Here is a 17,865-nt window from a genome sequence, read left to right on the forward strand (position 1 = left end):
CCATCCCTACAACACGAGCATGAGGATGATTATGCATTTTGTACCCAAAAGTCAAGTCCAAATACAAAACATGAGGTATCCAAACGTGGCCTAATTGTAAAAATTTAGTCCAGGGAGGGGGCATTTTTGTCATTTCAGTGAATGCAACAAACGGCTCCGACTTCTGGTCGTTTTGCACACACGGCATTATTCAAGGCCCCTTTTTTTCTCAGGTTCCCCTCTTCTTAAAGTTGATTGGCAACAAGTATGAATATTAGAGAAGTTTGTTACGGTGCTTAATTTTTAAAGAGCACTGCTAGGAAAACGGGATTCCGTTTTGGGCATCAACGTCCTCTAAAAGACAAAGGAAGGAGCACAAATCCCCATTGTAGAACTCACCCCCTAAAAGCTAGCGTTTAGGGAGGGTGCCCATTCCCTTATAACCCATCCGATGTATGACTATTTGCTTTTGCATAGAACCTCAACAATCTCTCCCTCCACGCGGAAGCAAGTGGAATCCCAACAATCCCCACCCCCCATGTGGAAGCAACATGGGGAACCCCAACAATTAGGTGTGCAACTTGGGCGGGCTTAACCCGAACCCGTCGGGTTCAACTTGGGAAAAAGGGGTTGGGTTGAGTTCGGGTCGGGTTGTTGGAACTTGGGTTGAGTAAATGGTTGGTCGGGTCGAGTTGGCCTCAACCTGACCCAACTCGACCTGAGTTGCACCCCTACCAACCCCCCTATGTGGAAGCAACGTAAACAACGTGGACAATATCACGAGAAATTAGGATACCATTTGTTGGAAATTAACTTCTTAGAACTCACCCCTAAAACCCTAAAACCTTGCCTTTAGAGGGAGGTGCCCATTCCCTTAATTCCTATCCCCTTTCACTTATCCGATATGGGACTATTTGCTTTTGCGTGGAACCCAAGACCCGTAAGAGCGAAAAAAAAGAAAAAAAGAAGAAGGTCAAATCAACTGTCATGTCACGGCCGTTTTTATTTTCAAAACGGATTCCTTTTTTCTAAGTGCAAGCGATTCTACCTTCAAAAATATCTCCTATAACTAACATAGCAGTGCTGGTGCTGATGTGGCGCTGATGTGGCGCCCAATATCGCATTTTAAACATGCATAGAGTGCACCACAAGCGTTTCCAACTCACAGGTAACAGAATTGCTTCTCTTTTCCACCTCAAAATGTGACCGAAACCACTCTCAACATTCAAATTTACAGATTGTCCTAAAATGGCAAAAAGCCTTGAAACTTGCCACTCAATCTACAATAATTCCTAAGTTTCTTTTATCTAAAAGGAGATTTAGGGGGCGTTCTTCCTTCTTCTTCATTGCTTCTCATTCTTTTATCTCAAGTGTTAAAGAATACAAGGGTTTCTTTGAATATTTACAGTAGTTATTTGTATAGAATCTTATATGCAAATTGTTTTGAAGTTGAAAATAAAGGCTATACTAATTTTAGAAACTAATGTGATTAAGGTTGCAAAGAGACCTTAACATCCAATTTGCAAATTAAAAATAAATTAAGATAATATTATTTTCCGTTATGTAAGATTTCCATTTACCTTGATTGCTTATAATTACACATGGGTATTTCTTTTTTCAGATCATGAGTCAAGCTCAAAGCATCTTCTACTAGATCAACTGACAATAACTTGATTTCTGGCCAAGAAAACTTGAAGAGAAAGCTAAGTAACCTTTCCTTCTTCCTGATTGAAAGACTCATCAACCCTGATATTGTGCCAAACACACATGACAATTTCCCAATCAAACTACACTAAGGATAATATTTGGAAAGAGATCATTAATTGAATGGATGACGGCAGAATATCTCCATGTATCTGCATATAAGTTGCTATTGGTGTTCAATTTCCCTTGCAACCTTTTTTTTTTCATTTGAGAATGGAAGTGGTAAGTGCTCTAGAGTCTAGAGGCATCAGCTGTAGTTGGTGAAGTATACAGGTAATACTTTTTTTAGTAAATATAGTTTGTGATTTCTTCTTGGATAATTATGAATTATAGAAAAAATGAACAGAATGGTAGTAAAGAAACAGCAAAAAAGATGAAATATATGTGCATTTTCTTTTTATTAGCGAGAGAAATGTATCAAGAGAAGGAAAAATAATGAAGTTTTGAGTATCATTAACTTATTTTTTGTTATATGTTTGCCCTGAAGAACATTGAACAGTGTATGAAAACTCGGATGTGGCCCAAAATGGGACAAAAGCAAACCCTAATTAAATCGGCACAGCACAATATAGTACACGGTTGAAGTGATCATGACTCGGAGCCAAAAGAGTTTTTATTGACTCTATGAAAAAATGTAGACTCGGACAATAACTCAGCCAAAGCAAAAGGGAGGTGACTCAAGCGAGTCGAAGATGATGCGCGGGAGTTTTGAAACTATGCTATAAAATCATTTGCTCAGACACATATGATGAACAAAATTAGATGTCATTGACAATCTTTACTAATTATTTCCCCTGCATAGAAATAAAATCCAAGCTGGACTACTAACCAAAAAGTGTTCTGATCAAATACACTGGACCCATCTCAAGCACTAAAAGGAACAGAAGGGAAACACACAATTTTATTGTAATATTTTTCTAACTGGACATTTTCTTTTTCGTTTTTAATCCTTCAATGAATTTCCCATTAGAAGAAAAGGTAACATTATCAAGTATTTCATCCATAGTCATGAGATTAATTGTGACTAATAAGATATCCAATCTCCTGTTTTTCAACTACGCGAATCAATCAAACAGCTATAAAAACCAGAAATTCCTGAATAAAAAGTCATCTCTTTCTTTCAAAAAAACAAAAAGAAAAGAAAAGAATAAGAGGCCTCTCTAGACAATCATGAACATTAATAAGAGGCCTCTCTGCCTCTCCAAAATTCACCCAACCAACCTTTTCCAATATAAGAATCCTCTCTTAAGACACCATTCTACCTCTCCAAAATTTGAAACAGGGCAAGTAAAAGGGCACACCCAACCAACAATTCTAAAAAATAAAGTGATAGAGAAAGAAAATGAATAGATCAGATTGACATTGTAGGCAACTACACTTGCAGAACAAGTTAGCATGGAATTTAACATTTTATTGAAATTTCCATTTTTACAGATGGGTGTTGTGTTGTACCTCAAATTGAGGTCATAATACCGTAATGCCTGCAAAAATTTTCTGAACTTCAAGCATCCTTGTGACCATCATTCTACTTCTGCAAAATTCGAAATCAAGATTGTTAGTTCCACAAGTACAGAAAGGAATTCAAATTTATGGGGAAATTTAGGGGAGATAGGAAGACTACAAATTAGAAAAAACAAAGGGACGGCAATTTACCTTGCCAGGTTCTTGAATGTCTTCAACCTTGTATGAATCCAGAGTGACTTCAGACAACCATAAACCAGGAAAACATGCCTATAAAAATTATAAAATCTAGGTCAGATTTACAAAAAGACAAAAAAGAATAGAAATTGAATGAAATCTTAGGCATGTAACTGCAAAAAAGATTAAAAAGAAGAGGAAAGCAGATTAATGCAGTCAAAATTATAAATTTCCATCTTCAAAAAGACAAAATAAAATAAAATACAATTTGAATGAAATATTACACATGTAACTGCAAAAGTAGAGAAAAGAGAACAGGAAAGGAGATCAATCGATGTAGTCAAAATTATAAACTTCGATCTTCAGACGACAAGAAAAATAGAAATTGAATGAAATCTTACACATGTAACTGCAAAATTAGAGGAAAGAGACAATGAAAGCAGACCAATCTAGTCAAAATTATAAATTTCTATCTTCAAAAAGACCAAAAAAAAGAAGAAATTGAATGAAATCTTACAGATGTAACTGCAAAAAGAGAGAGAGAGAGAGAGAAAAGAACAGAAAAGCAGATCAATGCAGTCAAAATCAATGAAAATTATAAAATCTGCGTCAGATTTTCAGAAGGACAAAAATAGAAGTAATTGAATGAAATCTTACACATGTAACTTCAAAATTAGAGAGAAAGGAACAGAAAAGAAGATCAAAGTAGTCAAAATTATAAATAGAAATTGAATGAAATCTTATACATGTAACTTCAAAATTAGAGAGAAAAGAACAGAAAAAAAGAAGATCAAAGTAGTCAAAATAATAAATTTCAATGAAAATTATAAAAATCTAGGTCAGATTTTCAAAAAGACAAAAAAAAAAAAAAAAAAAAAAAATTTGTATGAAATCTTACACATGAGACTGCAAAAAAGAAGAGAAAATCAGATCAATGTATCCAAAATCATAAATTTCTTACATCCAACTGCCTCTGTATTATCTTAGCCCTCTTCTTTGGCCTCCTAGAAGGTCTAGATCCCGTCATCACAAAAAAATCCTCTTCAATCTCATCTCGTGTAAGCAAAACCGAGAACTTCCTTCTTTCCTTATTCTCCACGGTCTGTAGATCAGCAAAACTTCTCAACCTCTGAGATTTCATCAGATTCTCCGAAGGTTCCTTTTGAGGAATAATCACTTGCCTCCTTGAATCTCCTCTGATCTCATTCGGAGCCTTACAAGCAGCTCTCCTCGTCCTTAAATTCCACGGCCTCGCCGCCGATTCTTCTTCTCCATCGCCGTTTTCCGGCACCGGAAACTTCATCTTCTTCACCACCGATTCCTCTCCCTCGCCGGATTCCGGCACCTGAAATTTCATCTTTTTAGCCGCCGATCTGAGATGTACTAAAAGCTTTGCCCTAATTTCCTCGATTCCATCGTCCGCTTCCCTCTCCGACTTACCGGAAGATCCGATACGGAATCTCTCAAGAGGCTGAAATTTTTTGGAAGGAATCGATGAAGAGAAATGATTCCGTGAGCTCTGATTTTCTGAATAAGCTCTTTTTCCACCGTCTGATTCGGCTTCAGAGGCGGACGATCTGAGATCGGGAGAGATAATATCTCCGTTCTGATTCACCTTCATGCAGCGGAGATGCTTCTGGTTCCCCCATTTCAAAAACGGCATGGAAAAGTTGTGGAGTGGCTGAGATTTTGGCACCGGGGCCATGAATCTATGTGGTGTTTCTGTCTCGGACGTGCCGGATATCATCACCATAGATCGGATCGGAAAGATCCGTTTGGAAACTCGGAGAAAAAAATTTCGGATTCGAGGAAGAGAAAATCGTTTGGAAGGGAGAGTTACAGGGGTTTTCAAGAGATAGAGAGTTTCAGAGAGAGAGAGGAGGCGTTTTTAACGTTCTGGTATGATTTTTTGGGTTTTTATATTTGAGTTGCAAAAAACAGGTAAGCGGGGAAATTCTATGATACGCGCTGGTGCGTTATGCGCATAGAGGGTTTCGGTTAAGTAGATTTATTTGGCGGGGAGTGTATGCGTAATGCGCGTTAACAAATGAACGGTTTAGATCATCCCGTATTGTTGTTTTTTTAACAATATTGGAGTTTATGGTTAGGTACGCACCATATAAAATCTATCATAGGAGATTCCACGTGAGGAGATTTTAATGCTGAGTGCGCGTGAAGTCTTTTTAGAAAGTAGTGGGGCCCACTTTGCAGGATGATCTAAACCGTTCATTTATTGGGCTACAGCGTAGATGGGCTGTACATCATTGATCATTCCCATAGGATGATCCTAACCCTCCCATCTGTAGAGGGACTGGACATGGGTTGTACCCCGTAGATCAACTCCATAAAATGATCGGATCCTACCCCTCCGATCTATAGAGATTTTTATAATGTACAGTCCCTCTACAGATCTGAGGGTTAGGATCATAAACATTTATGTTGTGGCTCAACAAATGAACGGTTTAGAACATCCTGTGAGTGGGGCCCACTGCGCTTTTTGGAAACTTACTGCAATTCACGCGCACTCACCCTATAGATTCTCCCACGTGCCTGGTTGGCGGAAGACTAAAATAGAGTTTCAAAATGAAAGAACCAGAAAATCTTACGGGACTCAGCAGAATTTGTCTTATTGATTTAATTCATCTGAGGTGGCTATTCTCTCATGCAAAAGTCAGCCGAGGAAATGGCTTTCAGTAAAATTGCCTAGCAAATCACAAATCTTACATATAGAAAGAGAGAAAATGGGTGCTGCTCTGAATTCTGTCCATTGGATACATATCCTAAGGTCTGACTTTATTTTGCACCGTGACCTAGACTTACCAACAAAATCCGATTAGGCATCCTAATCCGAATGGAGGGTCGTGCCAATGTACAAAAATGCCCTTCATAGTTTTGTTTTTTACATCTAGCCCTCCTAGACCCGGAATGGCTGGAGCCTCGTGCACTGGGCACTCTTTTTTTTTTTAAATATCTTTGTTAGGGATTTTGGCTTAATATTAACAAACCCTATTCAAATTAACCAACAAGTTATTTCATTTTGGATTAAAGATCCTCTAGCGGCGTGAAAATTTTGGAATTGCCGATGGAACACATAAAAAAAAGGTATTTGGAAAATGGCACCCGTTGACGGGAGGAGCTAGGAATTTACATTTGTGGGGGCCGGACTAATTTACACTTGGCTGCATTGGTCATTGGGGTGGCCATGGCCACTAAACTACCTAAAGACTAAAGCATGCATGTACATCCTTGCAATATAAAACGAATTTTGCAAGTCAGGGGGGCCATGGCCCCTCATGCAATATGTGCCTCCGCCCCCTGCCGCCTATAATGTTTTCCAAATCAAAAGACAGTTTTGCTATTGAGTCAAGTAGAGCAAGTCATCTTCTTCTCCCTTTTTCTTTTGTTTTTTCATCTCTCTGCAATTCTAGAGAAGAGGAGGAAGAAAAAGAGAGAGGAAGAAGAAGAGTAGAAAGAAGAACAATAGAAAGAAGAAGAAAATGAAGACATGAAGTCGTCGGAAAAATGGAAGTCGCCGGAAAAAATAAAAAGAAGAGAAAGAAGAAGGAAAAAAGGGGAATTGACATTGGAAAAAATGGAAGTCGCTGGAGAAAATGAAAAACAAGAGAAAGAAGAAGGAAAAGAAGAATAGTAGACGTCAAATCGCCAAGTTAAAATCTAGATTTTACAATCCTGAAAATGTAAAATCCATGTTTTAGCCATGGTTTAAAATTTCGGTTTCGGTAACCGTTTCGGACCCCACCGAAAACCAAAATTTTGGATTTCCGAAATTTGGTAATTTGGTTCAGAATTCAGACCGAAATTTGGTAAATTGCGAAATAATGAATTTCGGCATATTTCGGTTTCGGTCTGAAATTTTGGATTTCGGTCGAAATTTAAAACCATGGTTTTAGCTTATAAACTCAATGTTTAGCTTGTAAAAGCCATATTTTACAATCCTAGATTATAAACTATGGCTTGCATCATTGAAAAAAAAAACATAAATTTTAGTTGAGTATCCAAGCTCACCACACCAAAAGCTGAAAAGCCTTACCTTGAGCAACTGTTCCAAGAGGCATGTTTTTTAAGTTTTTTTACTGTGGCATGTTTAATGTCCTCTTTAGTTAAAGAATTAACTGTTTCCTTTGGAAGTTAGCTTAGTTCTTTTAGTTCATGTTTTTTTCTAAAAATGTCCTTAATCCCATTGTTCTTTGCAATGTAGGTTAAGAAATTGATAACGGATAATTAATACAAGATAGATTTCCAAAAATCTAATGTTTTCATGAAGAAATATGAACCATCTCGAGGGTAGGATTTTCAAAATAGATATTTTCTCTAGAAATATTGTTTCTATAAAGGCTAATCTAATTCTTCATGCACATGTGCCCTTTTAAAAATCATTTACACCCCCTCTCCCCCAACAGGAAAAAAACCACCCCAGCTCCTTTGTTCAAAATTTATTAATTAGTTTCTATGATTATCATTAGCCAACCCCAACTAGTTTGGGACAGAGGCTTAGTTGAGTTGAGTTGTATGATTTTCATTAATTTGAGATAGGTTTCAAAAAGTTTGGATATTAGCCGATTGAATGGCTGGAGAGGTGATCGCCGGGGATTCGACTGAACAGCCTAAAACCAAAGAGATGGAACAAAATGGCCAGAACATATTTTTCATTCCCCCATTGTTTGAAGTACAAATGATTAAATACACCAACTCTAACGGTTTAAGCTTTTTGGAGTAATTTTTTTTCGAGAGATACCAAAATTTCATAAAGAGAAGCAGCACTACATGATGATTCTTTGTATTTTCAAGCTCTCATCTTTATAGATACAAAAAGAAATAAATAAGTCTGCCCAAGTTTTTCTTTTCACTTCAAAGCATGAAATCACTCTCAAAATCTACAATTTAATCCTTCTGCTATTGCATCTCTCGGTCAAACCATGAGAAGAAGAGAACCCAATTGGGAAGCAATTTCTCACCACCTCTAGTCTATGACGTGCCTCATGTTGATGAAGAGGAGAGAAACACTGTACTTGTTGCAACAGTCCATGACATCCCCATCTCTGATACTTCCTCTTGGTTCTGCAATTTACCCCAACACCGCTCTTACATACTTCTTCCACAATGTCTTTCGAAGAACGAATACCAGAAATGCCCAAAGAGTCATGTCTTAAAGTGCCCCTAGCCCTTCTAGGAAGGTCCTTCCACTGCCAGTATATATGATTCTCTTTTCTTTTACGGGCAAAATTAGCTAAAGAGTTAGCAACTTGGTTTGCTTCTCTAAGTTGATGAGTCACTTTTGGTCTCAACTAAAACCCGAGATTGAAGCTCCTGAGTAATTGGTTGTTTCACATGCTATTAGAGTTATGGCCTCACTATATCCGTGTATACCCATGTATATGGTCAACCCAAAAGAGAGGCCACATGTGCCACATTGTATTGCCCACCCAAAAGAGGGGTCACAGGTGAGGGGGAGTGTTGAAGTATTAAGTATAAATGATTAAATAACTCCAACTCTAACAGCTTAAGCTTTTGTAGTAATTGGTCTTTTCACCAAGATTGACCATTGATGGTGGGTGTTGCTGCCTAAGACCTTCCAACCCAATAGTATTTGATCTCCAGACCATTTTCACCTGTAGGACTAGGAAAGGGGCTTAAGTATTCAACGGGCCAGATTGCCACGTACACTTGAGCTGGTTGTCCCATTTAAAGAAAAGGAGTGAATTTATCATTTCCCTTTCTAAAATATGGAAAAAGAAAATGTACAGTTCGCCTTTTGAATAGCCTTGAGTGAGAGAGAAGAGAAAAGTGCACTAGTTTTTTTTTCTTCTCTTGAGCAAGAGAGAACGAAGAGGTATTCTCTTGAGGCTTGTAAGAGGGAGAAATTGAACAATTTTCAGAGAAATTAAGAAAAGAACATGGTTGCGGGTTGTAAGAATATAATCTCTTTGAAAGAACATCGGTTCTTACCTTATGGACGTTGGCACTGTGGTTGAACTATGTAAAACACTCTGTGCGTGCTATCTCGATCCATTGCTTTACATGTTATTAGATCATGTTCTCTTCCAACATAATTTTATTATCTGTGACCTTTAAAATATCTCAATGCCCTTAATTATGGTGATATATTAGTGGATATATCGTGATATTTTAATAATTGCACAAACTCAGCTTGTCTTTTCTTTTTTTAATCGGCTCCTAGAGCTTTTTGGAACTTATCATAGTCATTGACAGCTCTTTACAAAATAAAATACAAGATGAGTTAGTGCAATTATCATGGCAGTGCAAATATCAGTAGCCTTTATATATAGCATCATTTTATGATATTTAAAACCTTGATGTGATTAGTTAGACTAAGCAATTTGCAGTCATAAAAAATCATGTAGTCAAATAGTTAGGATTTTCTGCCTTGTGTGTTGGCCCATTTATAGCCCATATATTATTGAGCTCATTTGAATGGTCAAGATCATCACATGTATTAGATTAATCACACTAAGACCTCAAGAAACATAGAAATGACATAGATAATACTATCCTAATCAAAATTTCAATGCATTTGTTTACCAGTCAAATGTATGAAAAATGGGTCATTTTGTTAGCTAATCATTTGTTACATGTCCAATTGTTAGATGGCCAAGATCTTCTTATAAGTATCCATTTTGGGTATGGCCCACCATATTGGTTTGTTCAAATTTTCAAATTCCTCAGTTCCTCACCATAAACAAACTCTTATTATTTATTAATAATATTGTAATAAAACTAGGCTACCGATATTGAAACTACCATATTTTAACAATTAATTGCAAAAGCTCAGCTTGTCTTTTCTTTTATAAATCGGCTTCTGAGAGGTTTTTGGGAACTCTAATAACCTTTGACAGCAGTTTAAATAATAAAAGAGAAGATGAGTTAGTACAATTATCAAAAGATTTGGTGGGCAATTTTTTTGGGAAGTCATTTAGGAGCTCACTTTTGCACCAGAGATCAGCCACCTCAGATGAATTAAGTAAATAAGACAAAATATGCTAAAAAGTGAACTGCAAAAGTGAGCTGCAAAATGGCTTTCTACGAAATTGCCTAGCAAATTCCTAATAAAAAAAAGGTACAGTAGTTTGGTAATCAAGTCAAAATACTTTATATTTTTTGATGGGTAAGTCAAAATACTTGGTATGGAAGACAGAAGGTTCTTTTCTATGATAACATAATTAACATTATTTATTACTTCTAAATAAATTAATAAATAAAATACTATAAAAAGACAAAGAAAAATTCAAATAAAACCCTCAGCCACTCTATTATTTGGTCGCCCTTGTCTCGTAACTCCCGTGAAGACTTTTCCCATGAATCTTTCTCTCACTCTTTCTCCTCTTTTCCTCCTCCCTCCCTTCTTTCCTCTCCTCCTCTTTTCTCTCCTCTTTCCAAGGGATTCTGTTCCTGATGTTGATAGGTCTCTAGTTCCCCTCTTTTCTTTGTCTTCTTTCATAGATTTCAATTGAACTCTCTCTCTCTCTCTCTCTCTCTCGTTGTCTTCTAGGAAGAAAATTGAGACCTGCTCTCTTCTTCCTAAGAAAATTGAAAAGCTTTTTTATTTATTTTTTTGGGTTTGGACAATGGCGGTAGAAATGTGCTCGGAGACTTCTTTTTCTTCTCAGAGTTGTTCAATGAGTCCAAGAATCTCATTTTCTTGTGATCTCTCTCAAACCGAAAACATTTCTGAGCCCAGATTAGATACTTCTCTTTTAGACTCCTCTTCTCCTGATTTCGATTTTGGCATTACAGACCCATGTGAACAAGGTTCTTCTTCTGCAGATGAGCTCTTTTTCAATGGAAAAATCCTTCCCATTCCCATTCAAATTCAATCCAAAACAAGCCATGTTTTCACCCTCCCCAATACAGAAATTCCTCTACAAAAATTAAACCCACCACAATCTCTTCTTCCTCCTCTACCACCACTACATGATGACAAGAAAGAAAGCTTAAGAGAGATTTTGGAGATCAACAAACAAGATGAAAAACCCAATTCGAAATCATTTTGGCGGTTCTCTCGAAGTAGTAGTTTTAATTGTGGTGGCAGTTCTAAGAAGAGCTTGATTTGTTCTTTGCCACCACTTCTATCAAGAAGTTATTCTACTGGTTCGACGAATCCGAAATCGAAGGATGCTTGCAAGTCATCACAGAAACCACCATTGAATTCGAATACCAAGATTTCATGGCCATCATCTAAGCCACCTACACCATTGAAGAAGAACAATTTTGGTGGAAGAAACCTTTATGGGTCTTATAACAATGGGGGTGTCCGTATCAATCCTGTATTGAATGTCCCACCTCCATACATTTCCAAAGGAACAACCAGCCTCTTCAGTTTCTTCCTCAAAGATACAAAGAACAAGAAATCCTCCTCAGTTACTCATCCTTATGGGTAATTACTATTCTCTCTCAATGGTTTACATAAAATTTTCAATTTTCATACATGATTACAAGTGAATTTGGTTGATGTTTTAGTATATTTCACAAAGAAGAGGAGGATAATAGTAATTTGTTAGTTTGGAACCAATATTTACATTTTGTGAGATTGTTAATATGTTTATGGTTATCAAAATGTTTAAGAATTGGGAGACAAAAGAGCAAGTACCTTCTCTTATGGCTGTATGATTCGTTGGATGTTTTTGGAATTTCTTTGGTTTCTTTAGTTTTGTCTGAGGCTTTTCGACTTGCCTTTTTCTTTTTTGTAAATGGTTTTCTCGTGTAAGAATAAAAGTTTAGAACAAAGGGTGTTTTGTTTTGTTCCAAACCAGTGGCTTATATGGAAGAAAGGAATCCATGATCGCCCATCAAAGTACTTAGTGGGGTGATTATTTTATTATCTGTTCTATTTAGTTGATAATTGATCATAATGGTTTTCTTTGCTTTCTTTTTTGGATCACTTGTTGCTCTGTTCCAATTCCAACTACTATGTTTTTTAATGGTGGGGTGCACTTTTCATGCGTGATTTGAAAGCTCACAAATCCAATCATGGTGGTTGGTTTCTCTGCCTTTTCTTTACTCTTTTAGAAGATGATGGAATCCTGTTTTGAATATATTTTTCTACAAATAATCTCAAGACAGAAGTCTTGTAAGATGATCTGATCTTTATTTAGCTACTTAAGGGTATTTTGGTCATTTTAGGAGGACAGGTAGTTTTAGGCTTTAGCTAAGAGCCCACTGGATGATACTTGTGCTGCAAACCCTGAGTTATGATGCCTGCCCACTGAACTGGACCCTAATAGATAAAAGTCCATTATGTGGATGATGTTACAAACCAGAATCCTGAATCTGCTTTGTAACGGAATTGATCTTCTTAGAGGGAAGATCAGCATCTTGACCCAATCCGAGGGAAGGGTCATCCTCCTTTGTGCACAAATACACTTTCCCTGAATAAATTTCTTTCATTTATGAAGGTCTCAGTTACAATGTTTTTTTAAAGAAGATGAAATCATGTTCCACCAATATTCTCTAACTAGGACTCTAAAAAAGATAATATCATTCTCCTAAAATTTAGTTAATAGATAACTAATTAATACTTATCCATAGACTCTTACATAGTTGCTAACCCAACTAATACTCATTTCCTAGACTCCTAACTCAACCCAAAACAACCAACATCCCAAACTAATCTAGTTGGCAAAAGATCCGATCCATAAAAAAAAATAAGATACTTATCAGATAATCACTGTTAAAATTACGTTTAATGACAACATTGGGTCTCGATGGGATCATGTGTATGTAATCAGGACCGGTTATCTGGTGGATTATCATGAGGCCACCACATGATTCTGGTCCCATAACGAACACACATCCCATCCCAAGATTAACACCCGTACAAGTCATATAGTGGGATGACACGCACAAATCGAAAAGTGTTCCAAAAAAGTCAATAGTATAGCTTCTATTGTTGGAACCCTAAACAAAGGCTAGGGATATCTAAGGCTAAACGTTGATGGCTCTAATTTGGGGAATCCATCTTCTTCGTCACCATAGTGGCCACACATGTTGGGCGTTCTCAAGCTCCATTCGGATTACAGATTACAATGAGGTAGAGATAAGAGCCGTACATCAAGGAATAAGGTTGATTGGCAATAACATCTTGATCAGTTAATAATGGAGGGGGATTCACTGAATGTGATAAAATGGTTGAAGAGCACTATCTTACCATTTATTTTTTGATGGGTAAAAAAAATATATGGGAAGATAGTCCTCTTCCCATATTTGCTCGATGGATTGATGAGATTTTGGATTGAGTAGAGGGATCCTCCATATGTAAGAAGATCTGTGAATAGTGAGGCGGATAGGCTAGCAAGAGAAAGAGCCTCCAGGGCGGCATTGGAAATGTTCGATTTCCTTCCCCGTTGATATGGGATGTGTAGTACTTTCTTTTTCATTCAAGAAAATGGCAAGAGGCTTGTCTTCTAACTGTAGGTTACTTCAATGGACCAAATTATATCAACATTGGCCCAAAAATGATCATTAGGAAAGGGCCTAGTGATGATTGGTCTTTTACATTTTTCTAGTGTAATGAATGCTAGGGAAATCAGTTCTAAGACCGATCAGGAGGCTGAGCAAATCAGTTTTGCCACAACATAAACAGCTGCCTTCCTCAATTTAAGTTGAGCAGAAAAACAGTCAAAAAGTAAGTTTTTAGTACACGCGACAAATGTGCATTGCGGGTGTTAAACGACCAGTTACTCCAAAAGCTTAAGCGGTTGGAGACGACGTTATTTAATCTTTTATACTTTAACACTCCCCTCACCTGTGGCCCCTCCTTTTTTAGGGTTGGCCTACATGTGGCCCTCTTTTGGGTTGGCCATTACAAGAGAACGACCCATTAGTCCAAAAGCTTAAGCAGTTGGTGATGGCATTATTTAATCTTTTATACTTTAACAGTTGGGTACTGAGCTTGGCATTGCCCTTGCTTACAACCATCCATTTGATCAAAATAAAATCAAGTTGAAGTAAATACAATAGAAAAAAAACTTTCAACTGTGAGTGGATTTCAACTCTGTTGCAACTAAGTGCATTGCCCCAAATCAGCCCATTATTCCATGAATGGTGGATATTAATATAACTGAAAAACAGGTTTTTAAATCTCAGCCATTCACCAAAAGTGAAAGGGCTGATTTCGGGGGTGCACTGAGGTGAACCAGCCTCTTCAACATTTCTAATTATTTCTTGAGCTCTTACCAAACTTAAATTTGATTTTTTTATAACAATTGCCTCACCAAATTATTCTTAGAGGAATGCTAAGCTCAGGGGCGCCCTTGCAAGAATCAGCTGAAAGGGCACCCCCATTGGCTGCACGTCATAATGCACTTTGGTGACGTACAGCCAATGTGGACGTCCTTTCAACTACGGTTTTAAATTTCGGCGACCGAAACCGAAATTTGCCGAAATTTCGAATTTCGGCCTTTACCAAATTTCGGAATTTCAGAAATTCAGTCTGAAATTTCAAACGCAAGTACCAAATTTCGGATTTTGGTGGGAAACCGAAATTTAAAACCTTGCTTTCAACTGATTTTGAAGGGCGCCCTTGAGTTTAGCACTCCTCTTATTCTTAAATTCAAACTTTGTAACTATGATTGCATCTTAATAGTGCATTCACTATGGGGGTGCATTTTGGAAAGTGGGGCTTTGATACAATTTCAAAATTTAAGTGGATGCTCTTATACAGAAGTGGGGCTTTTTTTTTTAGTCAGCTGGGATCGAACCCTCGACCTCTTGGCCAGAGGCGATGCTAGAAACTTTGCACAAGGGGGGCAAAAATTATAGTAATTTTTTTTCTCCAAACAAAAGAAAGCACTATTATAGTTTCCAAAAAAAAAACCCTCATATATGTTCATTGTTATATATTTTTTAGAAGGAAGGGATATAAAAATGGTAAAATTAAAATTTTAAACTTATTTTGTACTCGGGATTCTATATTCGCCAGAATACGCTTTGCTGGTTTGCCCTTCTCTAACTACGATTAATACATCGGCAAAAAAATTGGTCTAAATAGTCGGCCATGCTCCATTCTTTAATGTGCCTTTCTCGTTATATCGTTATTCTTGACGGGCATTGACGGAGTAAATATAGTTACTTGAGACTTCTATATTATCACGTGTCAACTTGTTGGGGTTTAATTGAGTCAACAAAAAAAAAACCCTCTCTAACGAGATTATATATGGTGGCCGCCAAGCATCGCTTGGCTGATCCAAACCATTACTTTTTGGGCCTTACGTAGACGTACATAGGGTGAATCCCAAAAAAAATTCTCCATACTGTTCATCCGAACCCTCACCCTCTCTTATGTACAGATATCTATATTGTACCGTCAATTTTAAACCTCCATAAATTGGAGGGTTAGGATCATCCAATGGAGAAGATATTTTGGGGCACATCTTATATACATTAGGGCCCAACAAATGAACGGTTTGGATCACCCAAATAATGTGGACCTTGGCTGCACCCTCATACATGACCGGCCATCATATAATCTCCTTCTCTGAAAGATGTCTCTCAAGGGATCTGAGACCTTTCAATTAAATTGAGTGCAAATATTAGATTATGTGCGTGTGTCCTATTAGTACACTTTGATTTAGGAATCACAGGTGAAAAAATCATCTCCATAGGATGATCCTAACCCTCTAATATGTAGATAAATTACATTTAGAAATATCTATAGATTGAAGAGTTAGGATCATCCAATGGAGATGATTTGATGGGCAAGGGTGCAACAAATCAATGGTTTTGATTGTGAGGAAAATGCCGACTATTTAGGATTCTATTGAAGGTATTTAAGAGACGGATTTATTTCAAAATTAATGCCAGCCTGTCAGTTTTAGCGTCAAGAGTAGATGGGCTATTTTTTGCCAATGTATTAATTGTAGTTTTAGAAGGGAAAGCCAGCAAGGCACATTATGGCCATAGAGTCCCGAATAGCTTCATATTGTCCCCCTTCCCTATTGGCCAATAGAGTCCCGTAACACTGGACTTCCTCATTTTTTTTTTCCCAAAAAATTAAGAGGGGCAATTGTCCCCCTTCCCTTTCATGTGCCATCGCCATTGCTCTTGGCTGAGGAACAAATTCTTTTACTAATGAGCTAGAGGCTCAACCCCAAGAAATGGGGCTTTGATACAATTTTAAGTGTAGTTCACATAAATGACCCTAAATCAAGAAGCTTTTTTAGGGTTTATTTTTTTTTGGGAAGTGATATATTTGCCTCCTTTTCTTCCCTGGGCCACCCCTCTACCATATTTATAACCATGTTTCAAATTTTGGTTTTGGAATGTGTTTCGGCCCTCACCGAAACCAAAATTTCGGCCGAAATCCTATGAAATCAAATAAAATAATATTTCATTTCCTATGAAATTTAGGGCGAAATTACTGAAATTTTGGAAAACGAGATTTTTGGGTGAAATTCCTTAAATTTTGGATTTTGGTCGAAATTTAAAACCATTTTTATGACTACTCTTTTAAAACTACAAGCGAGTGGGCCCAGGGAAGAAAATGGGGCAAATATATCATTTCCCTTTATTTTATTTTTTTTGAATTGTTTGGTTGGTTACTTGGTTGCATCTATGGCCATGATTGAATGTTTAGATCAAATTGGGATCTGAAGTCGCACGTTTTCGTGGCGGCTCAGCATAGCAACGGTCTTTGATCAGACCAACTATAGTGCGCCTGCAAGCGCCACGTGGACCGTGGAGATGATCTAAGACAGCTAGCTCCTTATGATCAAGCGTCTGTCAGAACTTAGAAACGGTCATGTGCATGGAACGGCGGAGAATATAAAATAAAAAGACTAACTGATGTTGGCACTACCGTGTTTTGATAATTACACTAAATCATCTCGTTTTTTATTTTTTAAACAGATGTTAAATGTATTACAGTTCCCAAAAAGCTCTCAGAATCCAGTTAAAAAAGAGGGGAAAAGGCCGAGTTTGTACAATTCGAACATAGTACTGCCAATATCAGTATCCAATAGAAAAATTTCAAAAAAAAAATGCTAATGATAGTTGCACTACATAGACAAAATGAGTTTGTTCCATTATCAAAATGTGTAGTGCGAATATCAATAACAATAACTAAAGGAACAATTACCAATGGGGAAGAGACATTAGGCGAAATTATCAACAGCCCCACGCTTTTCAAAAATTATTAACGAGGGACAAAAGAGGTCTTGTCGGTAAAAGCTGGACGAAAATGCCCTTTGCATTTACAACACGTTTTGACCTTATTTGTTCCTTCTTCCTTCTTTTTTTACTTTTCCATTATTAGCTTTTTGTTATTTTTTACGCTACTAGTCATCTTCATTCTTGTTCAGCCACCATTGTTATTGGCAAATCTTGAAAACTTGAATGTTGAGTTCTTACCATCTATGTTTTTTTTTTTTTTAGGGTTTTGCACTATTTTTCATTCCACTGTTTCTGATTTATCCTGTCTAGAGTTTAAGCAGTTGTATTTTAGGGTGTGTTTTAGAGATAATGCATGGATGGCTTCACTCACTTTTTAGAAGACAAGTGGTTGTATGAGTA

At 37.1% G+C, this 17,865-nt stretch overlaps 2 protein-coding genes across 2 annotated transcripts; one reads left to right on the forward strand and one right to left on the reverse strand.

The window, feature by feature from the left end:
* Positions 1-3,010: 3,010 nt before the first annotated feature.
* Positions 3,011-5,230, reverse strand: LOC143846107 (uncharacterized). The gene is made up of 3 exons (XM_077354523.1): positions 4,283-5,230; positions 3,337-3,414; positions 3,011-3,214 (listed from the first exon to the last, which is right to left on the reverse strand). The coding sequence occupies exons 1-3, from the start codon at positions 5,072-5,074 to the stop codon at positions 3,209-3,211; spliced, it is 876 nt and encodes a 291-aa protein (XP_077210638.1). The 5' UTR covers positions 5,075-5,230; the 3' UTR covers positions 3,011-3,208.
* Positions 5,231-10,669: 5,439 nt separating this feature from the next.
* On the forward strand, positions 10,670-12,175 carry LOC143846598 (uncharacterized). The gene has a single exon (XM_077355073.1). The coding sequence runs from the start codon at positions 10,926-10,928 to the stop codon at positions 11,736-11,738; it is 813 nt and encodes a 270-aa protein (XP_077211188.1). The 5' UTR covers positions 10,670-10,925; the 3' UTR covers positions 11,739-12,175.
* The last annotated feature ends 5,690 nt before the right edge of the window (positions 12,176-17,865 follow it).

Source organism: Tasmannia lanceolata, unplaced genomic scaffold, assembly GCF_043159265.1.
Source record: "Tasmannia lanceolata isolate RefF3 unplaced genomic scaffold, GAP_Taslan_0.1 ptg000015l, whole genome shotgun sequence".
NCBI lineage: Eukaryota > Viridiplantae > Streptophyta > Magnoliopsida > Canellales > Winteraceae > Tasmannia > Tasmannia lanceolata.

What these genes read in the sequence shown, in the direction of transcription:
- LOC143846107 (XM_077354523.1), bottom strand. Translation starts at nt 5,074, where the DNA reads ATGGTGATGATATCCGGCACGTCCGAGACAGAAACACCACATAGATTC. An exon ending in TAATACAGAGGCAGTTGGAT is followed by an intron (nt 3,415 to 4,282) that starts GTAAGAAATTTA and finishes TAATTTTTATAG; the next exon opens with GCATGTTTTCCTGGTTTATG.
- LOC143846598 (XM_077355073.1), top strand. Translation starts at nt 10,926, where the DNA reads ATGGCGGTAGAAATGTGCTCGGAGACTTCTTTTTCTTCTCAGAGTTGT.